Consider the following 19,328-nt stretch of genomic DNA (forward strand, 5'->3'; position numbering starts at 1 on the left):
GGTCGGTGACACTGTATTTATGTGCAGTGGTAGGGTGTGAGCAGGGACTTTGCCTTGCTCTGTGGCAACAGCTCAGATGCTGTAGGAATCTCTGCTCGCGGTTTCTGAATGGGGAGCTGAGAGGCTTTTAACTCTAGCAGGGCTAAAGAATGCAAGGTTTAAGAAATTGCTGAGATATTTGAGCAGGCCATCTGCAATTTCCCTTTGATCAGCCAACAGGGTTAAAGTGGTTTTAGGCCACAGCTTTTGTAGAGAATCTTGTAATTTCCATGATCTGCAGTTTTAGAAGCATTTTCCCTCATCTTTCAACTGGCAAACTACAGGCTTTGCTTGTGATTTCTGCCTAATTTTGTGGGAAGCAGCTTTCTTGCCTGCCAGTTTTTATTTTTACTTGAAGCTAGTTTAGCACCTGCAAAACCAGTGAGTTTGGTTTAAGATCTCATAAGACCCTCTTTGAACCTTTCCACACCATGTTGGTATCTTCTGCTTGTCTCTATAGTTAAACTATAGCAACATCTTCTTTATCTTCACACCGACATGTCCTCTTCTGAATTTCATTTCAGTATCTGTAGAGCAGCTCTGCATCACTAAGCACTGCCTGACTCCTCATGAGCTGTCGATCAGGTTTGCCCTCAATGCCCCCCAGAGCCTCAGGCCCTCAATGCCCTCTGTGAACCGAAGGATCCACTTAATACTTACTACCACACCTGCATTGTAGGCTTTTGTATTTAGTCAGATAAGCCCCCTCAAACTGCTTTAGAATAATATTCTGACCTTTAATCTTCATTGTAAATTCATTGTAAATATTTGGCAATGGAGATATCAGTGGATTTACTTCAGATTAACATCATTATAAAAGAGAGTAAAATCTGCATTAAAAGAGAGTTTTTGCTTTTTAAAGGTTTGTTTGGTAAACCATACTGTGTTTCATTAATGACTCAAGAACGATGCATTTTGAAATAGTTGTGAAATCCAAATCTGTGCGTACATAGCCCCTGTATCTTAACTGTTAAAAAAGATGACGATATGTGATAGAGAAGCACATGTAAAGGGCACCTCTTTTACAAGTAAAAGATTTAAGATTTCCAAAATTTTTAGGAGATAAATTTCCCTTTGTCTTCAGTAATTTAAATGCTCCCTTTTATTTTCTCCGTAAGCTGTCTCATTTCCATCAGCTGGGAGAGACAGGGAGAGAGAGAGCCTAGGCATCTGCAAACTGCTACTTGTCCTACTTCATGCATGCTTTCCCAGATGGAATAAATCCACTCTTGGATGAGTCTACTGAGGGTTCCTTTTCTTTCCTTAACTGTAGAGTCTAAATGACTAAATCAGCATAAGACTTTTCTTGTCTCCCTGCTCTGCTCACTTCCTCCGCTCCCAGGATTGGTACATGTCCATCTCCAGCTGACTATGTGCCCACAACTCATTCCTGCTTTTAGTCATTACGCTATGTGGCAGGAGGCCACCCCCAGGTCTCTCCTGAGTGCCCCAAAGCAAAGACCACAGGGGGATTTGCAACAGACCGAAAAGCAATCAAGAGTTTTCCAGCATTGCTGCAGTCACTTGGCCAGCCGGGGGGTGCTGGTGAGGGACAGCCAGAGCAGATGCTGACGATGCCAGTGGGCAGACCCCAGGCTGGCTGCGATGTGCTGAGGAGGTAGACTCCTGAGAAGCCCAGAGTCTTCCTTCAGTCAAGGGTGACTTGATAAGCAGAGACTTCAAGGGACATTCATTCCATCTACCTACAGAGCAGATTTCTGCACTTGAATTAGTCACTGTAGGCTCCTTTCCAATGAATGCAGAGAAATGTCCACTTCTTAGGAAAGATTTCTTGATCTATTTTAGGCATATTTTATATGAATTGCTACCTCAAAGTAACTGTTTTCCTGCTGTGACCATAAAGGGTGCCTAGTTGGCTTGATATCAGCAAAAAATAAGGTAAAAACACAACTCACTTCAAAGAAAGACAGAAAAGTACTTGAATTATAGATCTATTAAGGGTTACTGAAAAGGTAAAACTCATCATACTGAACTAAAAATAATTAAGAGCTAGGAAAGAAACTTGGGGAATTTATCCAACTTGCTCTCCATTTCCTTACCCTCCTTTACTGCCTTTGTGGCTGTTGAGCTGAACTCTTGGCCATACTAACACAGTATGGCCACTCTTGCAATCTTACAACCAGCTCTGACATCTTCATCTCCCCTGCAGACACTAACATTTTATCAGATGAATTGCACCCATCTTGCCTCAAAATTGAGTTCCAGACAGTAAGCAGTATGTGCTTTTGTAAATTAAACTGTGGTGTAAATAAATAAATTAAAAATCCTATGCTAGGAAAGTGGCCTTGGTGTGAAACCTGAGACAAGAAACCAGCAGAATCTGATTTTTTTTATCATGGGTCAATCTGTTTGTGACAGACAAGATACGCCTGATCTCAAAGATCTTTTCCCAGTTAGAAGGGCTCATTGGAGGAGCTTTAAACTAGATTTGAAGGGGAAAGGGAATAAAACCAGTCTAGCTAGAGAAAAGCCTGGAGGCAGTGCATCAGTATTTGGTGGACAGCGTGCTAGCAAGCTCCTTCAGTCTGCTGCCTCAGTGGCAGTGGGATGGAGATGGATGGAGATCCACGGTGCAGCAAAGATGCAGGGGTCATTGAGGCGCTAGAAATCACAGAAGCATGTGAAAATGGTCATGCAGGACTTAGGGCTTCTACCCCCAAAAAGGCAGTGAGAGCGATAGCCCAAATGAAGTGCATCTACACCAGTGCATGCAGCATGGACAACAATCAGGAGGAGCAGGAAGTCATTATGCAGCAGGAAAACTTATGATACAATTGCCATCATGGGAACAGGGTGGGGAGGCTCTCACAGCTGGAGTGCTGCCATGCAGTCATGTCAGCCTGACTTCAATGCCAGAGAAGATCATGGAGCAGATCATCTCGAGTGCCATCAAATGGCATGTGCAGGACAAGCAGGGGATCAGGCCCAGCCAGCATGGGCTTGTGAAAGGCAGATCCTGCTTGACCAGCCTGGTCTCCTCCTATGACAGGGTGACCTGCCTAGTGGATGAGGGGAAGGCTGTGATGTGTCTACCTAGACTTTATAAATCCTTTGACATAATTTCTTATAGAATTCTCCTGGAGAAATTGATCATGGTTTGGATGGGTACACTGTCTCCTGGGCAGAAAACTGGATGGCTGGACCCAGAGAGTGGTGGTGCATGGAGTTAAACCCAGCTGGTGGCCAGGCATGAGTGGTGTTCCCTAGGGCTCAGTATTTGGGCCAGTCCTGTTCATTATATTTATCTGGATGTGGGGATCCAGTGCACCCTCAGTAAGTTTGACACAACACCAAGTTGGGTGGAAGTGTTGGTCTGCTGGAGGGTAGGAAGGCTCTGCAGCAGGATCTGAACAGGCTGGATCTATGGGTTGAGGCCAATGGTATGAGGTTCAACAAGGGCCAAGTGCCAGATCATGCCCCATGCATTCCTCCCAAAAAAACCTCATCTACCTATAATTTCAAAGTAATCAAGGACCAGAAAAGGGAAAAGGAGTATTCCAAAACTGAGGGGAAAAGATATTTTAGAGTGCCTCCTCTTCCCCTGCAAACTTGACTTGAAGTACTACTAAGTGTGGAGCATCTGCTTGGCCTCAAGGGCAAGGGCAAGAAGAGCAGAAAAGCCCTTTTAAGTGATTGCCTAGACATTCAGAAAAGTGCAAAGGAATGTGTACAGGTGAGGATATTCACTATGCAGGGAAGGGAAAGATAGCTGCTGAGGGAGGTCATTAACCTGCCAAGTGTGTTCCCCCAAAAAGCACAGGGAGGCGAACGCTGAAGACGATGCAAAAACAGATTGCTTCACGGAGGAACCCCGGAGCCCTGAGGTGGGTTCTGCAGCCCTTCTCCTGCACAGAGGAGAAAGATATCGGTGGGAGTGTGGCAGGGGAAGAAACACCACTTGGGAGGGAAACTTTGGTATGAGCGACATATATTAGCGTGTACATCCCGGCAGAGGCATGCACAGCGTACCTGAACATTCCACATCACGCAGTCTTGGTCTGACACACTTAGTTTTGTACAACGCATATTTTTTTTTTTATAACAGAATTGGAAGTTGGTCCACCTGCCTTTCCCATGGGAGCTGTAGCATGGAGCCTGCAGAGAGCCACTGGCCCCGTGCCGCTCTCTGGCGGGGCGGCGGGCGGGCAGTGCCGCCGGTGCGGGCACGGCCGGGCGGGGCGGGGGCGAGGGAGGCAGCGCCGGGCCCCGGGGGCGGGACGGGACGGGACGGGGCGCGGCGGAGCCGGGAGCGGCCATGGGGAAGCTGCTGGTGGTGGCTCTCGTCGGGATAGCGGCAGCCCTGGCGGCGGAGCGGCTGCTGGCCTTTCGGTGGGTGAGCGGGGTTTCGGAGCTGCGGGTCCCGGTGCCGGCGGGGCGAGAGGGGCTGAGGCGAGCCCCGGGTAGGGGGCGGCGGCCGGGTCCCGCCGCGAGGCTGAACCGGGCGGGGGCGGCGGGCGCTCCCCTCCGCCCTCCGAGAGTAAGGTCACCGCAGCTCCCGGTCTCGGGCACAACTTAGCGAACACCTGCCCTTGCATGAGCGCAGTGTCAGGCAGAGGGGAGGGGTTCATCATCACCATCATTGCTGTCAGCGTTATCAAGGGAGCCGTTTTGCCCCAGAGAAAATAGTGGCACTGTGACGCCGTTTTCATCCTGTTTCGGCATAAACTAACTTCGGGAGCGTTTATGCAGCAGAAATGCCCTTTGCACTGAGTGGATGTGAAATCCTCCCCAGGATGATGCTGGGAGAAAGGGGGACAGGGGGAGAAGGTGCACTGGGGCAGGGGCATGGTACCTCTGTTTTTACACAGTCTGCGAGTAACAGGGATGTGCCAAAAGCACTGTCTGTGAATTTACCTCATCTCCTGCCAGTTGGCCAAACAGTGACCCCAAAGCAGTTTGCCAGAAACTTGGGTTATATTCTACCAAAGCTGACCTCTGGATAACAGTAGCCCCTATGTACCTGAGGTTTCCTCTGATGGAGCACAGACATTGGCAATCCTGAGTTGTGACCTCACTTGCTGTGAGCTGAAATACCCAGCCATATCATGCTCCATATCATGCACCCCATGCCATAAGGTATCAATGTGAGCACTGGTGTTACAGCAGCTTCTGTCCTGAAAGCTACCAAATGTGTAACTGGTCTTTTCAGGTCACAAAAGTGACAGTGAATTACTGTATTGGAAGGTGACTAAGTCATTATAATTTTGCTTTCATTCACAAGGACTCCAAATGCCTGATTTCAAAGCAAAGACATCCAGCTAATTGAACTTTGGGTAGATGGTAATTGTAGCTAATTACAGAAAGAGAGCTTTACTGCCTGGACCCTGGTACCTGGCATGGAAGTGGTTGCATGTTGCACTAAATGCCCCGCCAGTGTTATTGGTGATAACCATGGTGGTAACGGGGCCCTTCTACACTGGAGTTGCATAAGCTGGGATAGCAGAACTGGGAGATACTCCCAGGCTTTAGTGGGGTGAGCCATTTCAAGTGCTGTGAAGAGCAGGGGACCCTGCATCTCCTCCAAATCAAAAGAACAAATGAAACATTAGGAATCTGGTAAAGGAGAATCTCTGTGTAGAAACAGAATCCCCCTGTCTCTTTAGCTCTCCATGGGTTTTTCCTGTGTACTCTGTTTTCTGCAAACTGCAATGTACCCGCAGTCTTAAGACAGTTGCCAAGTTTGGAAACACACAACTTCAGATCACAAAGTACTCTAAAGGTAATTTAACATAGTCTTGAGAGGAGAAACTGTGGGTGGTGTTAGCTCTTGCCAAGGGTCCCTTTTATTCATCCCCCACCCAGAAGGCAGGAATCCAGCAAAGGCTTTCTTCAGTTCCTTCTGAATTTGTAAAAAAAACCCAGAATCAAATCCCAGAAGATTCAGGATTGGTTAGTCTAGAGATGAGGAAAACGGAAAGAGAGAGAGGTCTTTGAATATGCAGCAGGTTCCTGCTGAAGGAAAGGGAAGGCCTGCGGTCTGTGTCCCATGAAGTAGGACAGCGGGTGGAGGACTGAAACTGGAAAGAGAAGCTGTGAGGGAAAAGGTACCATGCACTGGAGCTGCACCAAGTAGCAAAACCGCTTGCTTGCTTTGAAGTAGCATCCCGCACGTATTGCAGGCCCTCCATATTCCAGGCCGTTCTTAGTACAGGCAGTCAGTAATCTAGGCCATCTGGCTGCGTGGCTGAGGCTGTCTGAGCTAGATAAACTGACACATTTTGGAAAAGCCTCTATATATGCTGCAGGCTTGTGACTAGTGTCCTTCTGAATTACTCTCATTCCAGCCCATGAAGTGTTTCCCTGGGAATGCTGTCGGGATATCATCATCCCTTGCTGGCTGCTGGCTGAGTTCCTGCTGTGTTTTTGGCTCAGCATGGCCTGCAGCCTGCCTGGGAAAAGCTGATGAAAATAGGGAAGGGAAAAGCCCTAAGCAGGCAGCAGTGCAAACTTCAGGCAGGATCGCCCTGAGCCACCCTTGGGTGCTTGGTGGGTTTGGCTGTGCCAGGATGCCAGTGGGCAGTGGGGGCAGCTGATACCCCTCCTGTGCTGTTTGTGGGCTGGGAGCCAGTGTAATTCTCTGTCAGTACTCCTGTGCTGGGAGAGGGGGCTTGGGAGGGTTTAACTTTGCTCCTTTCCCTTGCTATCCTCTGCACTTCTTACTGTTTTTTTTGGCCTTATGTTAACTGCATTGAAGCAATCTGCAGTTGATATTTAAGTGACTAAAAAAATGCAGGACTGACATACCATACAGTGGTCAACTGCATCACATATTTTTCATATCACTGACTGATACTACTGTTTAGTTTATGTTTATGCCTCAAACTATAACATAAACAGGGCAAGATTTTGCTATGGGATCTTTGCGTTTAGAATTTCCTGTGGTTGGAGCAATAGCCTCAACACATGCATATGATAGTCAGGCAAAGGAGTAACTACTTTAGGTTAAATGCTTTTTTCTGGGCAGAAAAAAAAGAAGAAAAGAAATATTCTAGCATGCTAGCTCAACATTTTTACAAAAAAAAGCGACATATTTTCTTGTGGCACTGTGGACCAGCATGGTCAAACACAGCAGTCCTGGCTGTGAGGTGTCTTTCATAAAGATTTGCAAACAGCTTGGAATGAAGGAAATGGAGAAATATGAAGTTGTGTGTGCCTATCTGTATCTGCTTGTCCAGTGAAGGATGAGTCAGAGGTGGAATTTTGTGGGCATTCATGAATGAAATAAGCACTGATGAAGGGTAATGCTTGGAGTGGGTACCAGGAGAGGAGGGAACAGGGTTATTGCTAAAACCCAGACTACCAAGTCCTGCTTGTTATAAGGAAATGAGTACTCCTGCCTTGGAACAGTGCTATTGCTACCTTTGAATGTAGACTAAGAAATGAAGAAAGTGCAGCTGCTGGTGGCCTGGTCACCAAAAATAGGCTGTGGGTTGCAGTAGAAGGTTGCCCTCTCCTCATCTGAAATGTTGGTCCTAACTGCGGGGTGCTACTATATTTAGGTGTCTGAGACCTGAAGAAAGAGTGGTTATGTTATTTTGTCATCTGAGCTGCAGTGGGTCATGAAAGCTTGTTGCTGAAGCTCATGAACAAAATAAAGTTTCTGAAGTCACTCAGTGTAGAAGAATCACTTAATCCTTGGACATGTGTAACCACTGCAGGGATTTGGACCAGTTGCTGTTGTCAGTTCTGGGGTTTGCTTATTCAGTATTTTATGGCTGATTTGTTGCTGCAATATGGTAGACAATAAAAATGAAAACTAGGAATGTTATGTGTTTTAAAAGTGGCTGTGTGCTGTTAACCCTGCTCTTTCCTCTTGCAGGAACAGACTCAATGCTTCAAGGGAAGTAGCCCCAGTAAGCCTCCCGAACTGCCGGCTCATTAAAGGGATCGGTACGTGCTTAAAATAACTGAGTGCATTGCTTTTGTCCAGCCTTGTTTTGTAATGGCTTCTTGAAGCCAACTTCCAAGCCTGATCCCAAAAGCAAAGTACTAATTTGACTTTCATTTGCTACTTGGACTTGGAGATAGGGAGAAACTGCAGGAAGAAAATGGGACTGAAAAACTAGTTTGGTATAATGCCTTTTGCCTTCGGTATTGAGTTTCTTTTCCTTTTCTTGAAATTGAGTACCTTGCAAACACTTCTTCTTTGCTAAGCCACTTAGGAAATGATCTGGCTTTTACATGAGGGTGTGCAGGCTCTTCAGACAGGTTCTTACAGGTAGCTATCAGCTGGTGTAATCTTGGAGATGGGAAGTGCTGCAAGGGTGGAAGCTTTAGGAGAGGGCCACAGGCACACGGTGAAGGAGCGGCTGCTAAATGCCTGCCACAATGTCGCTCCTCTGTGCCACATTTTGGGGATATTTAGAAGCCGGCTGGTGCCGCGCGGTGCCGGTGGCCGACGGGAGCTCGGCGCAGTTGTGCAATGCAGCTGTGCGGTTCCAAAGAGCAAGAGGTCATGTTTGTCATCTTCATCTGGTTTGCAGGGAAGTTTAACCGAGTGGCTGAAAGGTTGACTTTGTCCTTTGGGCCATGTGTTTAGCACACAGCAATATTTCTGTCTTGGATTTTTTCTCTCCATTTTGGATAACCAGTGTATAAAAAGGATAGCTTTAAAATTGATTGCTTTTTTGTGTCTCCCTTTCTCCCAAATAATAGTTTTTAAACTTAATGCAGGCTTGATGGCTAAGGATTTTCCCTTCCTTAGTTTTTTTGGAAATGTCTTAAATTATGTTGAAATTTTTCTGGATTTTTCACGTGTAAAAGTCATTGGATGAGCTTTTACAGCCTTACCTTTGAGCTTGCTGAGTTACTGAGTTGATTTCATAAATCTTGCTTCTTCCTTGTGTCAGGATTCAAACATCTTCGTAAAGTCAAATTGCTGCCATGAATGAGTATATGCAGAGTTCCTGTGCTTGAAAATAGGTACAGAAAAAATTGCATTTAGAAAAATCTCCAGGTCTTCTAGATTAAGCTGTAATTTACTCATACAAGACTATGAATAATGCTTATTTGATGATGATTAATATAAAATAATTTCTGAGTATTTTTTTTAAGCATACCTTTATAAGACTTTTTTGCAACATGATTGTTCTGTTGAGGAAAAAAGGAAACCTGGAAAAGACAAATAGAGTTGTGTTTCATTTCTAAACAGTATCTTGGTTTTTGTGCCTGACATTTACATGTAGATTAGGTGATTTCTGAGAACCTGTCTCTGCTTAGAGGCAGTGGATCAATTTACAGAGCTTCATTCCTGTTTGTTGCTGGCTCCTCTAACACTGTCCTTTCACACAGAGCTCTGCACCTTGCCTCGCCTTTGCTCTGCAAAGTTTGCTGCTCATTAGATAAATAAAAATGCCAAAAATCCGTTTAGCAGGTCCAGTGTGGCAGAAAGAGAAGTAACAAAGGATTGTGCAAACTTTTAAAGTTGGCGTGTTCACTCAAATGTCTTCTAAAACTCATTTGCTGTGACAAAGGGGCTTATAACACTCTGGGTGACCAAGGAGCCATAAAGCTCAGATGCTGCCTAGGTAATGCTACTCAGACATGGGCTTCTGCTGTACTCCGATCTGTAAGGTTGCTCGTGTGGGTGACTTAGTGTAAGGATGTCTTTGTACATGGACATCTTGGCTTCCTGGGCCTTTTTCCTTTAAAATGCTGAATAAACAATGTCTTTATTTTAATGTTTAAATCAGTCCTTCTGAACTGTTAAATGCAACATAGGTCCCAGAGCTGGATCAGCTGGATCTGAGCAAAATAATCTTAAACTATCCATTCTGTACATAGAAGAACAGAGCTCTGGTACACTCAATGAATTATAAGTGATGTAAGCGAAGCAAACACAGAGTAAATGGAAGACTTCTCTAGTGGACCCTTTTCTTCCTGCACAATTTCATCTTTTCTGTATCTTTTTTAAGACTTTATTCTGCTTTTCAAATATTGTGCAATATAAGCACAGATACAAACATTGAACAAACAAAAATTGCAGCTTGTCCTAAGCCTCATTCACAAATCTGTAGGAAAGGCTATATTTGTAGAATAAACACTGGCTTCTGAGTTTTATTGGTGTCTAATCATGTTAATGGTTTATAATAAACTAACCATAGCTCCTGTACTAACTCCCAAAGTTCAAGAAGCTACTATAGAAGTTGCTAGAAATACTTGCACCTTGGAACAATTAGTGGGATATGGGCAAAATAGTGTCACACTTTTGGATATGAAATCCAGATTTTTTTTTTTTTTTTTTTTTTTTTTGTTAGATACACCTGCAGGATACATCATACTAAGATAAAATAAAGAACAACAAAACCCCAACAGTTCTAGAGTAGGCAGCAATTTTTCACAGTATCTTTTAATTTTTCTTAAATGCCCCCTCTTCAGATAATTCCATGGACAGGCTGGGCTCAGTGATACAATTAAGCAACGTAGTGTGTGTAAGTGGTACCTAAGGAGTCAGTTCCTAACTCTCCTGCCCCATAGAGCGCCTGCAGCAGCAGCGCAGAGCCCTCCCAAACCAAGGCGTGCAGGAGAGTCCCTGAGCTCTCCTGTGGCCGGCTGTGTGTCTGCAGCCCCTCCTCGGTGCTGCTGGATCAGCAGGGCTGTGCTGAATCAGCATTCCGCTGCTCTTCCGACACCACTCACTCGCTTCTGCACATTCCAGGACCTGGCCATGGAGCGCCCAAAATGTGCTTTGCTGGGCAGTTTCTCTTGAAGCAGTTTGGCGCAGGGCTCTTAGTGTGCTCCTTCCACCAGAAACTTACAGTTTTTAATTGTCTTCTCCCAATTAGCCTGCTCATCCTTCTGCTTGGCAGCCTCACTGATTCAGTAGCGATAAATGATTGTATCTCTGTTTATTCATTCACCAGTGTGCGCTGCCAGTAAAAGCTGTCTGTCTTGCTCATGTCACCATGGCAATTGAGCCTCTCAGCATTTCTTTATGCTATTAGCCTTGCAGCAATCCTGGGAAGTGGAGAATTGCCACTAGCCCCATTTTATAAATTAATCCAGACTTGGAGAGACTGGGGCAAAGGAAAGGAGTTTGTGGCTTAAACCAGAGTGTAAGCTGAGCTGAGAAAAAAAAGTGCCCAAGTTCAAAACTTTAATGGGGAAATACAGGCTGTAAGTGTCTCTGGACACATCAGTGCAGATGTTGCCTCCTGCCTTAGTCAAAATTCAGAACCAAAACCCAGGGGTGGGATAACAGCCGACTCCTCCCAAAATGCATCTTCAGACCTTTTGCTCTTCAGAAGGCAGGGATTCTCTGCTTGTTGGTGTCATGGGGTGGAGCAGGAGCTTGCTGAGACTGAGGAGGAGCTGGCCTTGGCCGGAAGTGAGAAGTTGTGCCACTGCATCTTCCCAGGGCTGAACTGGGGAGGAACTTTCCTGGGTGGATGAATTTGGGGTTCTGGTTCCTCTCCACAAAGGCTGTCAGTGATCCCAGGATAATCTACAGCCAAGCCAAATCAGTGCTTGGATAAATAGGAGTTACTTAAAAGCAAACAGTAAACCCAGCTCAAATTTGCAGGTGCTTCCTTGGAAGGAGGTGTTTAGGTGGAAGGGATGGTGTGACCCACACAGGCTTGTGCATGTGGCTATGGCAAAGCAGGAGGGGTTGTGGAGACGTGGGACAAGCTGGGTGGAAAAGCCTTGTGTTGATGGCTCTGTTAAAGAAAACCTGCAGAAGAATTTTCTTTAAGCAAATGCTCCTGAGTGGTTTCCCTCATCATCTGGAAAGTGGCTTGTGAGGAATGCTGTTTTTGTTGGTGATTTGGGGAAGAGAAGGGAGGCTTCTCAGGGGAGTAGTGGAAATGTGGGATGGCAAGCGGGCTTCAGCATTGGACTAAAAGCTCTTTGGAGAGTGCTTGATGAAAGCCTAAAATTGCTCTAGTGTTCTTACTAAAGGGTTTTTATTTTATCTTCCTTTCTTAGCAGGGAAAATTATTACAGGAGCTACAGGAACTGGCAATATTGGAAGTGATTACCTGCAGTTGAAAGTGAGGTCTAACTATAAAAGCCCTTAGCTGTTATAGATATGGTAGGTTCTCTGTCACTTGAGAGCTTTAACTAAATATTTGTCAATCCATCTTTGTGAAGTGTCCCAGCTCAATCAGGAAAATTAGTTTGTACAATTCCCACAGCTGCCTTATGCAAGCCTGAGGCCTGTGTCACGGGTATGGTCCTGCCCTGGAAATCACCATGCCCACACTAATTGCTTGCTGCAGCATACATCTTCAGGAGCTGGTGATTCATCCCACACCTGCTGATTCATTTCACAACATCTGGGGGCACATGGAGCTGGGTGGGAGACAGCCTGGCCACTGCAGGGGCACCTCTGGGCTCCAAAAAGCGGTACCCCCCGGTACTGTTTCCTAACCCGACGTGCTGTCTTCTGCTACCACTTTTAATGCAATGTGATCTTTTCCACCTAACTTCATCGTGTGTGCAGTCGTATCAGAAAGGGGCATTCATGAGAGCTGGAATTGTGCTAAAAAGGAGGTTTTTTAAATGGGAAATATTTAATGTCACCTGAAAACCCCTGTTTATCTCTGTTTTGCAGAAACTGGTTCAGAAGACATCGATATACTTCCCAATGGACTGGCTTTCATCAGCTCTGTAAGTTCCCATGCCATGTCCCATGCTGGGGCTTGCCTGCTTCCTTATCTGCAGAAGCCATAGGTGAAAACAGCAGGAGGGGCTCTTTTCTGCAAGGCTGACTGGCTCCCAAAGAACAACCCAGTCTTGTGTTGGCTTAGCTGTCATTCCCCTCTGTTTGAGCAAGCATGCTTCTTGATGCAGAAGTGGTGTTGGTGGCTCTGACACAGGTATCCTATTGCACTGACTTACCTGGCCACATAACCTTGACTTTCTTTCATGCTGCTTCATTGAAATGTTGAAATGTCAATCCTCTGCTGTGTTAAGAAGATGAGTTAATTCCCTAAATTTAAAAAAAATCAAATTTTATGTGTTGATTAGGCTGTTCCCGATTTTCTTAGCCTTTAGGAGATAGGTTTTCAACCTTTTCTTTGCAATTAGGATGGCTGGCAATTATTTTTAAAACAAAAGCTGGTGTTCTCATTTATGTGCTCCAGGGAATGATAACATTGCAAAATTTATGCCAGGAATCATGAGCTGTTGCACTGCTGCTGTTCCCCATGGCTTCACTGCGTGTGATGCAGGCAGTGGTGCTGGACTGCCGGTTTGTCCCCAGTGTGTCAGTTTGCAGACCCCTGAGGTGTGCCTGCAGTGGGGGGCCGTGGTGCCTTGGCCACAGCTCTCTGTGCCCCCACACAGCCTGCTCCCTCTGCCAGGGAGAGCAGAGTCAGTCCCTCCACCTCCCTCATGGCTCAGCAGGCTGAAGCAGAGGGACATCCTCATGTCTGCTTGCAAGTCCGATCAAGGCTCCAATTTTTCAGCCCTGTGATGCTCTTGTTCACCTTTTATCCAGGAATTATTTTCTTATGTTTTGACTGTACAGGGCTTGAAATATCCAGGAATTAAGAGCTTTGCTCCAGATAAGCCAGGTGAAATATTTTTGATGGATTTGAATGAAGACAATCCCAGAGCAGTGGAACTGAGAATCAGCCGAGGGTTTGATCTGGCATCATTTAACCCTCACGGAATCAACACCTATGTAGACAGAGGTAAAGAGCTCGAGGTGGTGGCAAATCACAGCCTAGAAATCACAATCAGAAATCCCTTTGCAGCCTTGCATTGCACCCCCAATGGTTGTTCTTGCTGGGAGACAAAAAGGTTTGGGGTTTTTTACCTTTGTTTTGCTTTTTTCTAAATGTCAACTGCTAAAGGAAACATGCTTGCACATAATTTCAGTCTGTCTGAAACAGAAAGATGCTCTGTATATTAAAAGCAAAGAAAACTTGGTAAAATTTAGAGCTAAAAACCACAGAAAATTAATTTTACCAGTTTACATCTGTCTCATGCTGGGTTCAAGTGTTTTGAGGACATATGTCCTTTACTGACTAGTAGTGCCCAGAATGGAATTTTCTGTGGTGAAAGAGTAAATTATCAAATCTCCATAAATTACCAAAACCTCTGTTACTCTTTGGCCAAGCCAAAGATACATTCTCTTCTCCAAGATACATTCTCCTATGTCAGGCTCTGATTACCGATAAAGTTACCTTTTTCCGTGTCCTTTCACTGGAGGTTCTAGCAGGGCAAATACAAGTCTGCAAATACAAAGAGAACAATTGCTGCAGCTTGACCTGCATCCCCATACAGTCACCCTTTAAGGGAGGGTGTTGGAAAAATCAGTGGTGGCTAAAGTAGGGTCCTACCAGAAGGGCTGGGCAGATGGGCTGCAGCCTTGCACAGGAGAAGGATGCTCCTTCCACTCTCCCAGGGGATACGGTAGACAAACCAAAGAGCCCAAATTGCCTTGGCCACAAACCTTTCTTCCAGGTGACTGGGGCTGTTTCACAGATTGCAAAACCCAGTGGCTTGGATGTAAGGATGAGGTGGTCATTTCTTTCTTCCTTGGAAGAAATAGCAAAAATCTACTTAACACAGAGTTCCCTGTAGAGCCAGCCTGGGAGATAAGTAGCTGGAGATGTGGATCCAGATGCAGAGGCATCTTGCAGAACATGGGTACTTGTCCCTCTGCCTCTGCAGAGCCATGAGACAAAGGCACCAAACTCAGCATGTGCTCTGTACTCGAGGCTGCCTCAGGGCTGGGGGTCTCAGCCACACAAACAGTTGCAGAGACTTCAGCTGTTTCCATTTCTTTTTTCAAGATGACACCGTGTACCTCTTTGTTGTGAACCATCCCCATCAGAAGAGCACAGTAGAATTGTTTAAATTTGAAGAAGATGACAATTCTCTTGTACACCTGAAAACCATTCGACATGACCTTCTGACAAGGTATTGGACCCAAGTACCACCTTCCCCAGACCAGGCTGCATTGGTGAAATCCAGTGTAGGATGATTTTTGGGTTTAGGCTATTATTAATATGAGATATTTCCTCTTTAACCAGCATGTCTGTTTCTCTCATTGATTACTTCTTATCTGTGTAATCAAAAGCAGTGTTTCTCCAATCTCTAAATTAGATTTTTAATAGTTGTATCACTAAATTAGTCTTAAGTGCTGCTGTGATTGATGCCAGTGAATTATTTTGGCACCCCCTTCTCCTTCATTCATGTAATCCAGTCTCAGGTCATTGCAGATATGAAGTTCCAGATATTTTATTCTCTTGACTTGCTACACTGTAAAAATAAACATACATTTAGCTTTTTCTGTTTTTCTTCTTTTTTAATACAAAATTTTTTTAGTTTATCCTACTGCAATATGATTGTAAGACAAACAGCCAGATTGATAAAGTTGTCACTACACCTACTTGTTCTCTGTTTTCTACTTGATTGTAATGAAAAAGAAAATAATAATAAATTTAAAATAATCATTTCCATGAACTTACAGACAGGTAGCCATATCTCTAGCTGATGCCCTATGGTCCTGTTCACGTCTCAGCACTGCACAGTCCTGGCTCATAGAAAATAGAAGTAAAAGGATCTAAATAATTTGGTGACTACTTGAAGTACATCTATAGTTGCAGCCTCTTTATCGGATGACCATGTCCTGATTGGATTCTGGGCAGTCTTAAAATGCTCCTTCATATCTCTCATTTAATTTTATTATTTTTTAAAAAATTTCTCCATCTCTTTATTCCTTTCTTTTTAGTGTGAATGATATAGTAGCCGTGGGACCAGACAGCTTCTATGCTACCAATGACCACTACTTCTCCGACTTCCTCTTGATGTTCTTAGAAATGTTCTTGGGTCTAACCTGGTCAAATGTTGTTTACTACAGTCCAAAAGAAGTTAAAGAAGTAGCATCTGGGTTTTATTCAGCCAATGGAATTAACATTTCACCCGATAGAAAGTAAGTTTCTCCTTACATTAGATTTTGTTTGATAACACAGAAGTATCCAGAGATCCTAATTTATACACGTGGTACCTCTGTGGTCAGGTGTCTAAACTGGTTAATGTAAGGCAAGGTGCTGCCTGTGCAACACAAATGATACAGAGTGTTTGTAGCACGGAAGTTTTGTGTCTGGTGTTTAGCAGCAAGGTTTGCTGCATTGTGTGCTACTTCATAGGCAATAAGATCAATAGTTGCTGCATTTTAACCAGCTGGTACAGGAGTTTGGGTATCTTGCTTGCAAGGATTAATGGGGCAGGGTTTCTGCAAGCAGGGAATGCTCTACAGTTCTACATCTGTATGACTGGATCAACCAGTCCTGTGGTGTGGACAGGTGATCTTAAAAAAAAAGCATAATTTTGACTTTCTGGTTCCAAGGCTTATTTCAGTGTTGTAATGGAAGAACTGGCACAGTGTGAAGCTACACTGGCATCTCATCAGGTTGGCTTCAGTGCCCTGTGGCCTGTTTGCAATGTCTGTTGGTGTGTGGGCTTGGACAGGAGGAACTGTCTGGTTTTGGTGCCTGCTTACTCATGTACATTAAAAGATACTTTGCTTTCTTTTGAAGGTACATCTATGTTGCAGATGTATTGGATCACAATGTCTATGTCATGGAAAAACATGCTAACTGGAGTTTAACCCATGTGAAGGTAAGGGGCTGCTGTTCCCTAAAAAAGAAGCAAATGTGGATTTTGGACAGAATAGTTCCCATGAATGCTTGAGATTTCAGCATGACCATCTGTAAAAAGTTCTGATCTGGGTGGCTCCTGCTGTGGGTTTGCAGAGGTGCCTGTGTGCCCCGTTACAGAGCTTCAGGTCTTCCACCCTCCCACCAGCAACTAGGGAGGAATCCTTGGGCAGGCTGTTGAGCTGCAGTGGAAGTCTGCCTCAGGCAGTGTGGGTCAGAGCACAAAACACTGAAGGCATCCACAGATGTGTAGGTGTGAATGAGCTGATGGTGGAAGCTCAGAGCAGCAAGCAGGTTTCTCACAGCACAGAGGTGGGGATGATGCATACCAGGGGAAAAGAAAAACAGAAGCGGGGGAAAAAGTACTTCTTTAAAAAAAATCAGTCTAAGTTATGTTAGATGAGAGTCTTGGACAAGTCTGTTATAGTTCACTGTTATAGTCTGTCTGTTATAGTTCACTTCCAGGATTTCTGATAGCTTTAACTTCTTGTTTTTCCTCTGTGTTGGATAGACTCTGCAACTGGACGCTCTGGTTGATAATTTGTCTATTGACCCTCACACTGGAGACATCTGGACAGGATGTCATCCCAATGGGATGAAGCTGTTCTACTATGATCCTGAAAATCTTCCTGGATCTGAGGTGCTTTTTGGGAGACATCACTGGTCTCTTAGCTATATCTGTGCCAGAAAGTTGTTTTGTTCAAATCACCCTGGTATAACTTATCTGCATTCCATAGAAAGTGCCTGGCACAAAGTGCCTTTGTTAAAGCGAAGACCAAGCTGCCTTCTGCTCTCAAGTGAGAGCCTGAACAGCATATACTCACTAACAAACACCTATTCAGATCCTTGTGTGACAACTAAATAATTTCCACCCAATGGCTCAGTCACTTTGGACTCCTCAGGCTGCTTTCTGTGCAGCTGTGGCCATGCACAGATTCTGATGAACTGCATTAATTACCAAGCCAGCACATCTTTGCCAAACTAAACATAATTGACTGAGTGCAAAGCATGACCAGAAACGATTGCACAGGAATGATTAATCTGTGCAAGTGTAGTTCATCTGTAGATGACAGTGTAATTCTTCTTTCTATGAAATCACTGTGGTACTGGCATTGGTGCAATAGTGGCCACAAGTGCAGCTTGCTGGTGTCCATTTGACTTCAGCCTTGTCTGAAGCTCCCTGTAAGACACTTCTCAAAATTACCATATTCAATAGTAATAGATTGATGATACTAGGCAGTTGTTTACTCTGTCTGGGAAAATAAGAAGATATTAACTAAGTCTTAGGCTGGAGAAAATGTTCATGTTCCTAGTGGTGGGGATGACTGCCTTACTTCCTTACAGATGTTGCACAACAATTAAAAGGAAAAAAGATCATTGTGCTTCACTAAAGGCCCTCTCACAGGAATTACGTGGCTGCAATTATCAGCAGCTGGTCATCCTATCTAATTTGTTTAAGTTAACATGCTGATGTTCCCCCTACCCGTGGAGCATTTTCACCTATGACCATTTCAGTAGATGTATCCTCCCCCTCCGGCAGGTCCTGCGCATCCAGAACATCCTCTCGGAGGAGCCTGTGGTGACACGTGTCTATGCTGACAATGGCTCTGTGCTGCAGGGAAGCTCAGTGGCATCCATCTATGAGGGAAAACTGCTCATTGGCACAATCTTCCACAGAGCTCTCTACTGTGATCTATAGCTCATCACGGGCAAGACCTGCTGCAGCGGAAAGCATTTAATTCCTTGGGAACTCACTTAGTTTCTGCTAGATCTGCTAACAAGAAGACTGTTCCAATAAAGGTTAACTACAGTAATGGGAATGTATTTTAGCCTTCCTCTCCAAAATGAGACTTCTATGCAATAGTAAAGGAAATGGAATTGAAGGTGACAAATTAGTTTATCTGTGTACTGGGGAGGACCCCATGTCATTAACACAGAGTAACTTTGAAGCTCAGTTTCAGATTGCAAATGACTAAACTGTCAGACACTGAACTATCTGTGCTGACTGGATTTCTGGTTTGTTATTTGGTTGGTTTTTTCCCTCATGAGAAAACTGATTTTGTAAATGAGAATTGCTGACTACCAGTGTGGTGTGCATTCTTGTCACTGACCCCTCAGCCTTCCCAGGGACTGTGCTAGGGCTTTTTCTTCCAAACCTTCCTGTTGCCTTTCCCTAATATTTCCAAAATAACTGGAAGGAGAATAAATGTTATTTCAGTCTCATTCATTTCCCTTTCTCCCTAAAGCCATTTCCTAATGTTACTTCAGCTTCATAAATTTCTTTCAACCCTATGAGAAAGAGTAGGGCATCACTTTGGAGTGGTTTCTTACTGGGTCTTTCAAAGGGAGTTTAGAAAAGCTTTTTTTTTTCTCCTTATGAGTGGGAAACATATCCTGCACACCTTCAGCAGGATGTGCATTAGCAATACCTCTTTGTCACCACAAAGGGAGCATTTCTGGGTGCTCTGCAGTGACTCCCCCAAGCCATACTCACATATGTTCTGTGTTTAACTTCAGTTGGTGTGGAGTCAATTCCCACTGCACTGCTGTGCACCAGGCAGCCCTTCATGTTTATCTGGCATCAGTTACTGAGATTTTGCACTGCCAAAAGCCCCCCAGGTTTCCTTCAGCTGGTGTTTTTGGGATGATGTTAGG

The 19,328-nt window shown here is 44.7% G+C and overlaps 1 protein-coding gene across 1 annotated transcript; it reads left to right on the plus strand.

Moving 5' to 3' along the window:
- Positions 1 to 4,272: 4,272 nt before the first annotated feature.
- On the plus strand, positions 4,273 to 18,896 carry LOC121671875 (serum paraoxonase/arylesterase 2). Its single transcript, XM_042044154.1, has 9 exons — positions 4,273 to 4,389; positions 7,880 to 7,950; positions 12,614 to 12,669; positions 13,532 to 13,697; positions 14,805 to 14,931; positions 15,746 to 15,946; positions 16,554 to 16,635; positions 17,185 to 17,313; positions 18,214 to 18,896. The coding sequence occupies exons 1-9, from the start codon at positions 4,316 to 4,318 to the stop codon at positions 18,370 to 18,372; spliced, it is 1,065 nt and encodes a 354-aa protein (XP_041900088.1). The 5' UTR covers positions 4,273 to 4,315; the 3' UTR covers positions 18,373 to 18,896.
- Positions 18,897 to 19,328: the final 432 nt, after the last annotated feature.

Source organism: Corvus kubaryi, unplaced genomic scaffold (assembly GCF_017639235.1).
Source record: "Corvus kubaryi isolate FWS band 111438036 unplaced genomic scaffold, C.kubaryi_AGA036_p1.0 37398, whole genome shotgun sequence".
Classification (NCBI taxonomy): Eukaryota; Metazoa; Chordata; class Aves; order Passeriformes; family Corvidae; genus Corvus; species Corvus kubaryi.